We start from the raw sequence: 12,484 nt of genomic DNA, 5'->3' as shown, positions 1-12,484 counted from the left end.
TACCAGAGTGGTGCTTCCTGGGGCAGCTTGCCCTGAGCACCATCACGCCCTACGGAGCGGAATGATCTGCGCATCTGACTCACTTGGAATCTTGGGCTGGAGAGGCTGCAGTCTTGCATGAAATCTGCCAGAACTGGTCTGACCATCCCTTTCCTTTTGTTTTAACGTTGCTTATTTTAAATACCAAATTAATGAGAAGATATTTAATTAAACAGGTGGGAAAACACACACACAGATTCTACCACAGAAATATATAGTTTATTTATCCATGTTCTCTTTTAGTCCTTGCCCAAACACATAAATACTTTATCCCAAATATAATATCAGTGCACAGATTTTTTGGTACCAGAATCTTTAAACGTACATTATAATAAGCATTTGCAGGTTTCATTAATATCACTTTTAATGACCAAATGAACAAATTATAACAAATCAACTGAGTGAAAAATTAATGTTTTTCCAACTGTTACATTCATCAGCAACAACTTCTCCTGAGTTTCTTACATACTCATGTGCAGGGCGGTCTCCCTGGCTGTCCTTTTGTCTTGAGAACATCACTCAATGCTTCTTTCCACATTCAGTTCCAACCCCAACCAGGCCCATTCATGTTACAATTGCAGGATCGGGTTGAAAAGGCAGCGTACCTTCCGCTGGGGGCAGGCTATGAGGTCGGCCGTTTCTTTTTACATCTCACCCCGCTGTGCGTTTTCTGATGCCCAATGAGGTGTGAGCTCTGGGTGAAGGCCCTTCCGCACTTGCTACACGTGTAGGGGCGCTCCCCAGTGTGAGTCCTCTGATGCCTGATGAGGTGGGAGCTCTGGCGGAAGGCTTTTCCGCAGTCCTGACACTGGTAGGGCTTGGCTCCAGTGTGAGTCCGCAGGTGCTGGGAGATGGCCGAGCGGTCATTGAAGGTCCTCCCACACTCACGACACTCAAATGGTCTCTCTCCAGTGTGAACTCGCTGGTGCTGTGTGAGGGAGGAGCTCTGAACGAACGCTTTCCCACAGTCCTGACACACGTAGGGCTTCTCTCCCGTGTGGATTTTCTTATGCACAGAAAAGTATCTCGGGTTCCGGAACGTTTTGCCACATTCACTGCACCGGCACACCTGACTCCCCTTGTGGATCCTCGTGAACGTGATCTGCAGGGCGCTCCGGCCAATGGTCCTCCCACAGCCACTGCTCTCCCCAGCCTTTTCTCCTTTCTTCTTCTGACGAATTTTCACATGTGGATTAGGCATCATCTTTTTAACCCGCGAGCCACGCTTGCACAAGCGTTTTCTAGGAAGAGTTTTCTGGGGTGAAACGTGGTTCGCGTCAAGACCCGTGTTTACCTGGGATCTGGGGCGTTCACAGTGCCGCCTCTGAGGAACGATTTTTTCCTGAGCAGACCCCACGTGTTTCAACGTTGCGTCTGAGACTTCTGGGACCCCACCCTGCAGGACGGCCCCTGAGGTAGAGGACCAGGCGTCAGCCTTTGAAGATTCTTCCACTTTCAGGTCATGGCCTGGTTCTTCCTCAGGAGTGTCTGAGTTTGGAGTTAACTGTTTGTTTTCCAGTGTAGTCTCCCACCCTGAAAGAAACCAAAAGGTGTGGATACTGTAGAGAGAAAGTGTTAAATTGGGTTGATAGTATGACATAACTAAGTATTCAAATTGGGGATTTTTTTTCCCCCAAGTACAGTCATGCAAGCTGGGGAGAGAGACCACGAAAATCAGTGAAGCAGCAAAGAGTAGAACATGGAGCTTGGTGATGGAGGGATGGGCAAGGCGGAACATGGAGCTTGGTGATGGAAGGATGGGTGAGGGGGAACATGGAGCTTGGTGATGGAGGGAGGGGCGAGGGGGAACACGGAGCTTGGTGACGGAGGGATGGGCGAGGGGGAACACGGAGCTTGGTGATGGAGGGAGGGGCGAGGGGGAACATGGAGCTTGGTGATGGAGGGATGGGCGAGGGGGAACATGGAGCTTGGTGATGGAGGGAGGGGCGAGGGGGAACATGGAGCTTGGTGATGGAGGGATGGGCGAGGGGGAACATGGAGCTTGGTGATGGAGGGAGGGGCGAGGGGGAACATGGAGCTTGGTGATGGAGGGATGAGGTAAGAGGGAACACGGAGCTTGGTGATGGAGGGAGGGGCGAGGGGGAACATGGAGCTTGGTGATGCAGGGATGGGCGAGGGGGAACATGGAGCTTGGTGATGGAGGGAGGGGCGAGGGGCAACATGGAGCTTGGTGATGGAGGGATGGGGTAAGGGGGAACATGGAGCTTGGTGATGGAGGGAGGGGCGAGGGGGAACATGGAGCTTGGTGATGGAGGGATGAGGTGAGGGGGGAACATGGAGCTTGGTGATCGAGGGATGGGCGAAGGGGGAACATGGAGCTGGGTGACAGAAGGATGGGCTGAGGGGGGAACATGGAGCTTGATGATGGAGAAATGGGCGAGGGCTGGGGAGCATTCTCCTGGCTCTCTGTGTTCCTGTTCTCTCATTTACCCTCAGAGTGGACAGCAAATAAGTCCTTCCCTAAACCTGAGGCCGCCTCCTCCCATACAACGCCCACCCCTCCAGGTCCACAGTGCCAGTTAAAGGCCCTGGATGGTGCAAGGACTCTTGAGGGCATGCTCAGTCCTCCCATTGGCCCAGAGAAGGGATAAGCCCTGACTCAGGGTCCCTGGGGCATCTCAGTTTGGGAAGGGTAGAGTGGCCAGCATGGGCGTAGCCTCACCCACGGACACCAGGTGTCCGAAGGTCTCCAGCATCACGTCATGGTACTCGGTCCTCTGCGTTGGGTCCAGCAGCCCCCATTCTTCCCTGCTGAAGTCTACAGCCACGTCCAGGAAGGTCACTGGCTCCTGCAATGTCATACAATGTCACTTTCTGTCTGCTCAGCAGGAGGGCCAGGGAGTCTTCAATGGGGACAGAAGAAAGGCTGGCTGGGACATTCTGACAGAGCTTGCTGTGCTGAAGATGCCCCTGCTTTGGGGCATGCCTGGCTTTGGGGTGTGCCTGGAAACACTGACTTGGGGCCCCTAAGAGGTCGAATGGGTCCTTCCTCACAAACCCAGAGTCTGGGGCCCAGGCTAGAGGCAGAGCCCCTGCTTCCCTAGGATCTACAAGTGCCACAAGCAATCTGCCTCCACCCTCCCACCCTGTCTCCAGCCCACCTTTCTCTGCCACTTCCCACAGAGACTGCCCCTCCCGGGGCACACTCACTTCTTCTGGTACAGGCCCTCCTCATGTGAGGGAACCGGCCTCTACCTTTGTGGGGCAGTCACCCAGGCTGCTCCGTGGTCAGTCCTTTCTGAGGAGTTGACCCGGACTCCGGGAGCAAGAGGCCTCCCCCAGCCCTCTGCCTGGATCTGGGAGGCATTTTGCCCATAAGGGGCAGCGCCTACTTGAAAAGGAATGGGAGAAAGCAGAGCCACAAGACTGGGGTTGGAGAGAGATTCCTCCATCATCTGGGAGCCCCTGAAGACAGCCTTGCCTGCAGGCGACCCCAGACCACTCGTTACGAGAGCCAATAAATTGAGCCAGCCGTCACCCACTCACAGAAGAACCACCGCCTCCCTCCCTCCACCCCCCAGCCATCACTTGGTCACAGCTGAGCCTCAAGAGTCAGGACAGTCCAGTTTTACCCACACTCCAGCTCTGGGTTATTTTCAAGCAAATCCCAGACTTTGTGTTAGTCAAACACCTAAATCTGCATTTCTGAAGGACAAGGGCTCTCTTTTTCTAATTGGGATCCAGATGTGGTGGTCTGTGGCTGCCCTGCCTGAGGCTGCCCTGCCTCCCATGCGTCTGTAAACACTTGGCCCCTCCCTCCTGCCCCCAGATTTCTTGACTCCCAGTCACTATGCGCCCCCTTGGCCTCCAATGATGCCAGGGTGGCTGGAGTGCAGGCCTGCCCTTCACGCTCAGAAATTAAAAGGCCTGGCCTACAGGAGGCCTTGGGGAGGGGTGGGCCCACCTCACGGTGGATGTTGTGACCAGAGAAGAAGAGGGTGACCCTCCCCACTCACCTCAGGCAGTGCCTTCTCTGGCCAGGAGACCACAGCCTCCTGCTCCTTCTCCTCCTGCTGAGCCGCGGTCTCTAGAGGGCAGGTGGGCTCCTGGCCAGGCAGCGCTGGGAGAAAACAGTAGCACAGGGGATCAGCCGGGTGTGGTGCCAGCTCCCCCTCAGGCAGGCAAGTTCCACCCATGTCTCTCTCTCTGGGATCGCAGAGCCAATGCACCCCGGATCTCATCCTGTGGTTGCTCCTGTGAGGTGTCCTGCACATCCTTTCTTCTCACCAGCTCAGCTCCCCACTCAGCTCCTCCGTACAGCCCGGGCCCTAATCCCCACACCTGAAGGCCCAGGATGTGTCACCCCACACAGCCACAGTGCACCGGTGTCCCCACTGCTGAGACCCTGGTCCCACTCCCCTCTCTCCAAGGACTGTTGTGGACCCAGTCCCTCCTCTGAGGAACCTGCCTCATCTCCACACTCGCCTCAGCAGCTGGCCTCACACCTTCTCCTCAGAAACCAAGACCCCATTTCTGGCCTCCGAGTGCTCCCCAGCTTTCCTGCCTCCCTCCTGCTACCCCACGGAGGGTGGGACTTCCCCTGACCCCCAGGACTAGATCCACTCTCCCAACACACACCCATCTTGATGCAAATTTACCAAGTTTCCTCCACCTTAGAAAATAGCTCCGTCTGGCCTTACAGCCCCTCTCAACCACGGCTCCTTCATTTCCAACTTTCCTGTGTCCCCACCTGGTCCATGGGCTTCCATAATGACGACTCCACCTCCACCATCAAGCGGGACACACCACTTGACCCAAGCTGGCCCATCAGGCCATCGCTCCCTCCTTGCCACAATGATTGGATCAGGGTTGAACACGGGGCCCACAGCCAGCCAATCAGAGCCAAAGAGGCTTTTGCTGGAACATTTAGGAAAGAGAAATTCCACGTGGGGAGACCCCACATACAAACAGTCTACCTGTAAGTGAAGCCCAAAGAGACCAGCAGAAGTATGATATAGGAGAAAGGACGAGTCCTGTGGACACTATTGGAGCCCCTGGGTCCAGCCATGCCTGCAGCTAAATCACCCTGGGACTTTTTAAATAAATTCTCCTTCTCCGTTGGGCCATTCTGTGCAAGGCTGTGTGGCAGTCACACCCAAGAGTCCCAATTAACACGCTGACCACAAATGTAGGGTTCTCTAGAAGGCCTTTCCCCAGCGTGCTCTGTAATCCTAATTGATTTCATTCACTCCCAAGGCGTAAACACAGGACAGACTCACTGACTTTCATCTCATGAGCTCACAACTGTCTCCTTGGCACCTGTATTAGTTTCCTATCACTGCTTTAGCAAATTGCCACAAGAGGGGGTCAAAATACCACAAATTTGCTATTTTATGATTATGGAGATGAGAAGTCTGACCCAAGCCTCACTGGGCTAAAATCAAGGTGTGGGCAGGGCTGCGTTCCTTTTGGAGGCTCCAGGGGAGAATACATTCCTTGCTTTTTCCAGTTTCTAGAGACTGCCTAAAATACTTGATTCATAGCTCTTTCCTTGCGTCCCCCTGCTTCTGTCCTCACATCTCCTCTGACTCTGACCCTTCCGCCTGCCTCTTATAAGGACACCTGTAATGACGTTGGGCCCTCCTGAATAATCCAGGATAATCTCCCCATCTCAAGATCCTTAACTCAATCCCATCTGCAAAGTACCTTTTGCCACGTGAGGTAACATATTCACAGGTTCAAAGGATTAGGACACAGACACCTTTGGGGGCCATTATCCCGCTAACAACAGTGCCCCAGACTCAGTGCGCATGTGAGACAATCACACTGCTGCCTGCCCGCTCCCTCCCCACACCTGCTCCTCCAGGAAGTCCCCATCCACCCTCCATCACACAAGTCAATCAGTCAATCATCCGTTTGCTCAAGAAACATCTTCTGGGGACACACCAGATGCTGGATGCCGTCGCAAACATGGGAAGAGGAGAAAAGAAAAGCAATGTCGTGCTCTATGGAACTCAGCCCGACAGAAATCAGGTCTCATGGAGTCTCACTCCCAAATACGTCCCATACGTGCTCTCTCCGCAGTGCCCCGCCACTGCCACTGCTGCCCAAGCCACCACACCTCTCAGCGGTCACGGTAACAGCTCTGGCGGCCCATCTGCTTCCAGGCTTACCCCACTCTCCGTCCACCATCCACCGCGCTGCAACCGGGGAATCTTTACAGCTCACTCAGATCGTGCCACCTGCCCTGAGAACTCAGGGATCAGTTCCCACTGCTTTCAGACAACATGAAAATCCCTCCAAGGGCCCTGCCAGCCCTGCCCCTGCTCCCTCCCACAAACCTAACCAATTTCTCTTGGTTTTTGAATATACTGTGACTGCTCTCACCTTGGGCCTCCTAGGTGATGCTCCTCCTGCTGAGCACATCCTTCCCGCACCCCCCCCCTTTTCTTTTAATTTTATTTATTTATTTATTTTCTCCCAAAGCCCCAGTAGATAGTTGTATGTCATACTTGCACATCCTTCTAGTTGCTATATGTGGGACACGGCCTCAGCATGGCCAGAGAAACGGTGTGTCGGTGCGCACCCGGGATCCGAACCCGGGCCGCCAGCAACGGAGCACGCGCACCTAACCGCCAAGCCACGGGGCCAGCCCCTTCCGGCCCCCTTCTGACTTCTACTCCAAACCAGGACTCAGCTCCAGCACTTCAGCTGCACCCTGAGTGCCTCTTGACCCCACCACTGTCACATGCACATTCACTTGTCAAATTCCCGCCTTTCCTGCTAGACTGGCGGCTGGCTGAGCTCGTGAGTCCTTCTGAGTCCTGTCTGTCTTGGTCACATTATCCTCAGCCCCCACTGAGCACATGACAATAGAAGACACTTTGGAAATACGCCTGTGTGACTGAAATGAGCTTTTCTATGGGCTCGTGGTGCAGCATCCCCCAAAGGGATAGGAATGTAGCACTTCATCCATCAGCTTCCATCAAAAGCCTGTGGAGGGCTCATTAAAGGATGCAGTGCCAGGCCCCACCAGAGGGTTTCAGTAGCTCTGCGGTGGGGCCTGAGACCTTCCATTTGCACAAACGGTCCCAGGCTGAGGCCATCCTCAGAGCCCTTGATCTAGGGGCAATAGCAGGTACATCAGCAAGGAAGCGCCTAAAGCTCTGATTTGGGAACACGCGGGCGAGGCAGATGCCCTCTGCCTAGATGGAATGGACACGACTCTTTCCCCACTGCCCCAAGAAGCCTGGAGTTCTTCCTCCCCCATCCTCCAAGATGTCCCCACAGGAGTGTCCCTCTCCCCACCTTTCCACTGCACTCACCTTCCTCCCCGGACATCCAGGTGACATCCTCCACCAGAGCCACGGCCTCCTGGCAGTTCTCTGGGTGCTGTGACTCCACCCACATCTGGAGCTTCCCGGGCAGGGCACCCAGGAACTGCTCCAGCACCAGCAGCTCCAGCATCTGCTCCTTGGAGCGCACCTCGGGCCGCAGCCACTGGTGGCACAGCTCACGCAGATGAGCCAGGGCCTCTCGGGGCCCTGGGACCTCCTCAAAGCGGAATGCCCGGAACCTCTGGCGAGCGGCCTCGGGGTCAGCTGGATGCTCGCCCAGCTGTGGAGTGGGCTCCCAGAGAACGTCTGGGCTCAGGCCCTCATCTTCAGCATAGAGAGCTTGGATCTGGGCATTCCGGGGACAAGCTACCTCCTGGTTCAGTGTGAGGACTTCAACAACCTCGATCTTCATCAGGGGATTCCCAGCAGGAAGAGGATCCAACTGGGGGTCCAGCTGAGTCTCAGGGCACTCTGGAGGTCAAAAGCAGAGCAAGACGAATGGCCAACAAGCACATGAAAACACGCTCAACATCATTAGCCACCAACGAAATGCAAATCCAAGCCACTGCAAGATACCACTTCATACTCACTAGGATGGCTATTACCAAAGACAGCCCGTAACCATTGTTGGTAAGGATGTGCAAAAGCTGGAATACTCGTACACTGCTGGTGGGAATAGAGAATGCTGCACCACTTTGCAAAACAGTCTGGCAGCCCCCCAAATAGCTAAACGTAGAGTTATACTATGACCTAGGAGTTGTACTCCTAGGTATATATCTAAGAGAACCGAAAACATATGTTAATACAAAAACTTGTACCAGAATGTTCATAGCAGCATTATTCATCATAACCAATAAGGGAAAATGACTGAAATATCCATCAAATGATGAATGGATAAACAAAATGTGGTCTATCTATACAGTGGAATATTATTTGGCAATAAAAAGAAATGAAATACCAACACATGCTACAGCATGGATGAACCTTGACAACATTATGCTAAGTGAAAGAAGCTAGACACAAAAGGCCACATATTGTATGATTCCATTTATATGAAATGTCCAAAACAGACAAATATATAGAGGTAGAAAGTAGATTAGTAGTTCTCAGGAAATGGGGGACTTGAAGGGATCGGGGGGGGGGGGGGTGATGGCTAACGGATTTTGTGGTGATGAAAATGTTCTGAAATTAGGTTGTAGTGATGGTTGCACAACCTTGTGAATATAGTAAGAACCACTGAACTGTACACTTTCAAAGGGTAAAGTTTATGGTATGTAAATTCTATCACAATACAGCAAAAAAAAAAAAAAAAAAAAAATTCGAGCAAGAGGCAAAGAGGGATGAGAAGAGATCTGTGACGCTGTAGATGCCTGCAGCCGTGAGGGGAACAGAACCCGAGAAAGAAGACGTCTGGGAAAGGCAGGGGCTCTGGGTCCTGGCATCGAGTCCACAAGAGCATCTGCTGAACAGAACTCCAGGATGGCCCTGAAATGCTACAGAGAGCACACAAAGCAACAGGAAACAAGAAAGCTCTCTACAACTCTAAAAAGAAACACGAGTTCTAAATGACTTAGAGGCTTTAAAATATAAATAGAAAAAGCATGACTAACGATGGATTATGATTTACTTCCAATTAGATTTATGACGTTTTATAAGAACAGAAATGGCACCGCTGACATCAAGAGTACACCTGCACTTTCACCCTTGCTGTTGTGGTATGAGGGGTCAGCACAACTCTACCAGAGAAGGAACTTACAGCATGAACGCAAAGCCTTGGCAAAGATTGCCCAGGGACTTTCACCAGGTTAACCTACTATGGTCAGGGAGCTATCTGGAGATGAAGACAGACCTAGAGATATGGAGAGAGCGAATACTCAGAGACAAAGGCCAGACTACACACGTCAACAGAACTCTGACCCACAACCTCTGTGGCAACACGCCCAGACAGTCAGGATTTGGTTAACGACTGCCAGTTTCTCTTTTTTGCCCCCAAGCCAATAACTTCCAACCTTGTTTTTTCGCTATAAATCTTCCCGTTCCCTGCCTGCCTTACAGCTTCTACCAGACACAAGCGATGGGGGCTGACCCCCTTGCTAAGCAGACGCTGAGTAAACAGCCTCTGCGTGTCCTCGACACATGTTTCCTGAGCAATGTGGCACATGACGGAGCAAAACTGGAAAACACAGGAAGTGTTAGGACATGGCTCAAGAAAACTGTGCAAAACTCCCACGTAAGCATTAAAAATTACATTGGTTTTAGTGTGATTATGACAACACGGGAAAGTTCCTGCCACGTTAAGTAAAAAGCAGCAGCGCGTCGGGCCTGCCCCGTGGCTTAGCGGTTAAGTGCTCGCGCTCTGCTGCTGGCGGCCCGGGTTCGGATCCCGGGCGCGCACCGACGCACCACTTCTCCGGCTATGCTGAGGCCGCGTCCCACATACAGCAACTAGAAGGATGTGCAGCTGTGACATACAACTATCTACTGGGGCTTTGGGGGGAAAAAAATAAATAAATAAAATCTTTAAAAAAAAAAAAACAGCAGCGCAAGAAATTACTAGTGCGGAGCAACTGCAGCAGCATCTTAAAGGAAGGAAAAAATAAAAGGAAAAAACTCGAGCAGCCCTGAAGAGCAGAGACTGCCTGCACGCGCCGCGTGTAAAAGGAAAAAACTCGAGCAGCCCTGAAGAGCAGAGACTGCCTACACGCGCCGCGTGTTTCTCTCGCTGCTCGCACTCTTCAGCAAGTAAATCACGCTGAATCTGCCATCACGCAGTTCATTAAACCACGCTCGGAGGTTGCGCTTTTGGCACTGCGCAGTTCCCGGACCCGCCCTTGGCCGAGGCCGCAGCCTTGACCGCATGCTCCATCCGGGCCTCAGCCCCTCCTCCCGCGGTGAGACCCGGCAACGCCTCCAATCTCCCCACAGCCACGCCCTGTCCCTTCCGGGCTCGGAAGGGCGCACGGTCGCGACTTCCGGCCGCGCCCAGAAGTTCGTCAGGCGCCTCGCGCCAGCGCACTACAACTCCCAGGAGCCTCCGCGGCGCGGACTTCCGGCGCCACCATGTTAAGACCTTGGCTCCGGCCCAGACCCTAGCCTGACGGCGGCCGCTCGGCTGTGGCGTCCTTGGCTCTCATCTCCTCCCCGGCCCCCCGCGACGGCGGACGCATGCCGGGGCGGCGCAGTGGAGCTTCCACACACGCCTGCCGGAGCCGCAAGTCTTCCCCTTTGGGCACCGCGGTGTTGGGGAGAGCGCGGCCACTTCCCCGGAAACCTCAGCATCCGGTTCCTAACCCACTTTCGTCTCCCGCCTCTCAATTCTCGCCTGGTCCCCTCAGGGCCTTCTCTTTTCCTGGTCACAAACCTTGCCGCGTCTGTGGTTTCCCGTCTTACCCGTTTCTCAGACCTAACGGGTGCTGCAGGTCGCTGGCGCGCCGCCCGCGTGAGTCAGCCCGGGGTCAGGAGCCCCTGCAGGGAGGCCGCGCTCACCCCACGCTGGCCTTGGGGCACCGTGGTTGCAAAAGAGGTCTTGGGCCGCACTTTCAGTTCTCGGCGCTCGCCAGTCACTCCCTTCCTACGTTTAAAGTGTTGTGGGGTTTGATAAGAATAATCAGAGGCATCTAGTTGGCAACCTCTCCCCCAAATGAGCTTTTGGATTAGTTTTTTTTGTGTGTGTGTGGAAGATCAGCCCTGAGCTAACATCCATGCTAATCCTCTTTTTTGCTGAGGAAGACGGGCTCTGAACTAACATCTATTGCCAATCCTCCTCCTTTTTTACCCCCAAAGCCCCACTAGCTAGTTGTATGTCATAGTTGCACATCCTTCTAGTTGCTGTATGTGGGGACACGGCCTCAGCATGGCCAGAGAAGCGATGCGTGGGTGCGCGCCGGGGAACAGAACTCTGGCCAGAACTCTGGCCGCCAGTAGCGGAGCGTAAGCACTTAACCGCTAAGCCACACACTGGCCCTGGATTAGTTTCATTTGAGGGCTTGCTCGTCCAGTGCCTCACCTGCAACTCCCTCTAGATCAAGTGAGTTTACCTTTAGTATTTCATTTCCTTCCTGTTGCTCAGGACTTGGGGGGGGGGGTTTATTTCCCCCTCTCCAAAATCTTGATTTGAAAGCACAGGTCATTTATTTTTCTTTCAATTAAAGCTCTTAAGTCTTGAAATTTCCCTCTGAGGACAACCTGAGAAGCCAGGGACAGGAATTCACCAGAGTCCCAGCAGCACTGGCCTGCGGAATGCCCCAATGCAGGAGATGTGGGGGGACTCCCTCGCGGCCGGGTGCTAGGCCACAGGCACCATGCTGAGCAATAATTATGCCTGACACTTAAAAGCAATTTTAATTCTCCATATTGCTTCATACCTTTCTCATTTCTAAAATCTTCATTCTGTACTCAGTGGTTCAGAGGGATTTTTATTTAGTGCTTTCTCCCTTAAAATAACTGTTGGGTTCTTTTTATTCTACTCCACCCCCTCTATCACCACTCCATTTCCAATTTATTTATTTCCCATTTAATCTTGATCATGTATTTAGTTCCTCCTCTTATCCTTGTGGCATCAGGATGCTTTCTCAAAATCTTGCATTGAATGCTCACTCAAAAATGTTAACTCTTACTGTTTTAGGCTGTAGAGCCTGTCTAGGTTTGGATGTCAGGAACTCGGCCAGTTCTGACGGTGCTGAGAGCCCAGTGGATCCGCAGCACAGCTCTCCCTGCTGTAGCAGCCCTTCAGGCCGACACAGGTTCTGCAGTTACCACAAAGCACCTACTGGGTGCTATGCAGTGAATGCGATGGGCCACAAGCCTGGAAGCCAGTGGTAAGTCATTCTAAGCATCTCAGTCCTCAATCTCTCCTCCCTTGGACCATTCCCCAAGCCCTCTAAGGTAATCCTTACCGCTGTCTGTTCCAGGAAATTTATTTGCCCCACTTCATAGAGAAAATGAAAGTTCTTAAATTTACTAGCTGCCAGGGGTGGAACTGGCTCCTCATCTCACTGGGGCACGGCTGTAACTGACTGACCCACCCATCTATGTGGGGCTGCATAAAATAATCCTTATCAGTTGCAGCTCCAAGTACTGGCTTTCAACCCACCAGCTAAATGAACCCTGGGGGAAATTTGGACAATTTGGTTCCCTCAATCCGCAAC

The 12,484-nt window shown here is 53.0% G+C and overlaps 1 protein-coding gene and 1 long non-coding RNA gene across 6 annotated transcripts in view; one reads left to right on the top strand and one right to left on the bottom strand.

Moving 5' to 3' along the window:
• Window positions 1-236: 236 nt before the first annotated feature.
• Window positions 237-12,484, bottom strand: part of ZNF274 (zinc finger protein 274) — a 24,507-nt gene continuing 12,259 nt past the window's right edge. For both annotated transcript variants that reach the window (XM_058530637.1, XM_058530638.1), the window contains exons 5-8: window positions 7,326-7,808; window positions 4,017-4,120; window positions 2,723-2,849; window positions 237-1,572 (exon numbers count right to left, since the gene is read on the bottom strand). In XM_058530637.1, coding sequence (XP_058386620.1) covers window positions 662-1,572; window positions 2,723-2,849; window positions 4,017-4,120; window positions 7,326-7,808 — 1,625 coding nt within the window. In that variant the 3' untranslated portion in view covers window positions 237-661. The remainder of the gene's footprint in view (window positions 1,573-2,722; window positions 2,850-4,016; window positions 4,121-7,325; window positions 7,809-12,484) is intronic.
• Window positions 11,247-12,484, top strand: part of LOC131397573 (uncharacterized) — an 18,078-nt gene continuing 16,840 nt past the window's right edge. For all 4 annotated transcript variants that reach the window (XR_009216784.1, XR_009216782.1, XR_009216781.1 and 1 more), the window contains exon 1: window positions 11,247-12,154. This is a non-coding gene — a long non-coding RNA (uncharacterized LOC131397573). The remainder of the gene's footprint in view (window positions 12,155-12,484) is intronic.

The sequence above is a fragment of the Diceros bicornis genome, chromosome 34 (genome assembly GCF_020826845.1).
Source record: "Diceros bicornis minor isolate mBicDic1 chromosome 34, mDicBic1.mat.cur, whole genome shotgun sequence".
In the NCBI taxonomy this organism is placed as follows: Eukaryota; Metazoa; Chordata; class Mammalia; order Perissodactyla; family Rhinocerotidae; genus Diceros; species Diceros bicornis.
The sequence above is the reverse complement of the archived record's forward strand: the minus strand, read 5'-3'. Positions and strand labels throughout refer to the sequence as shown.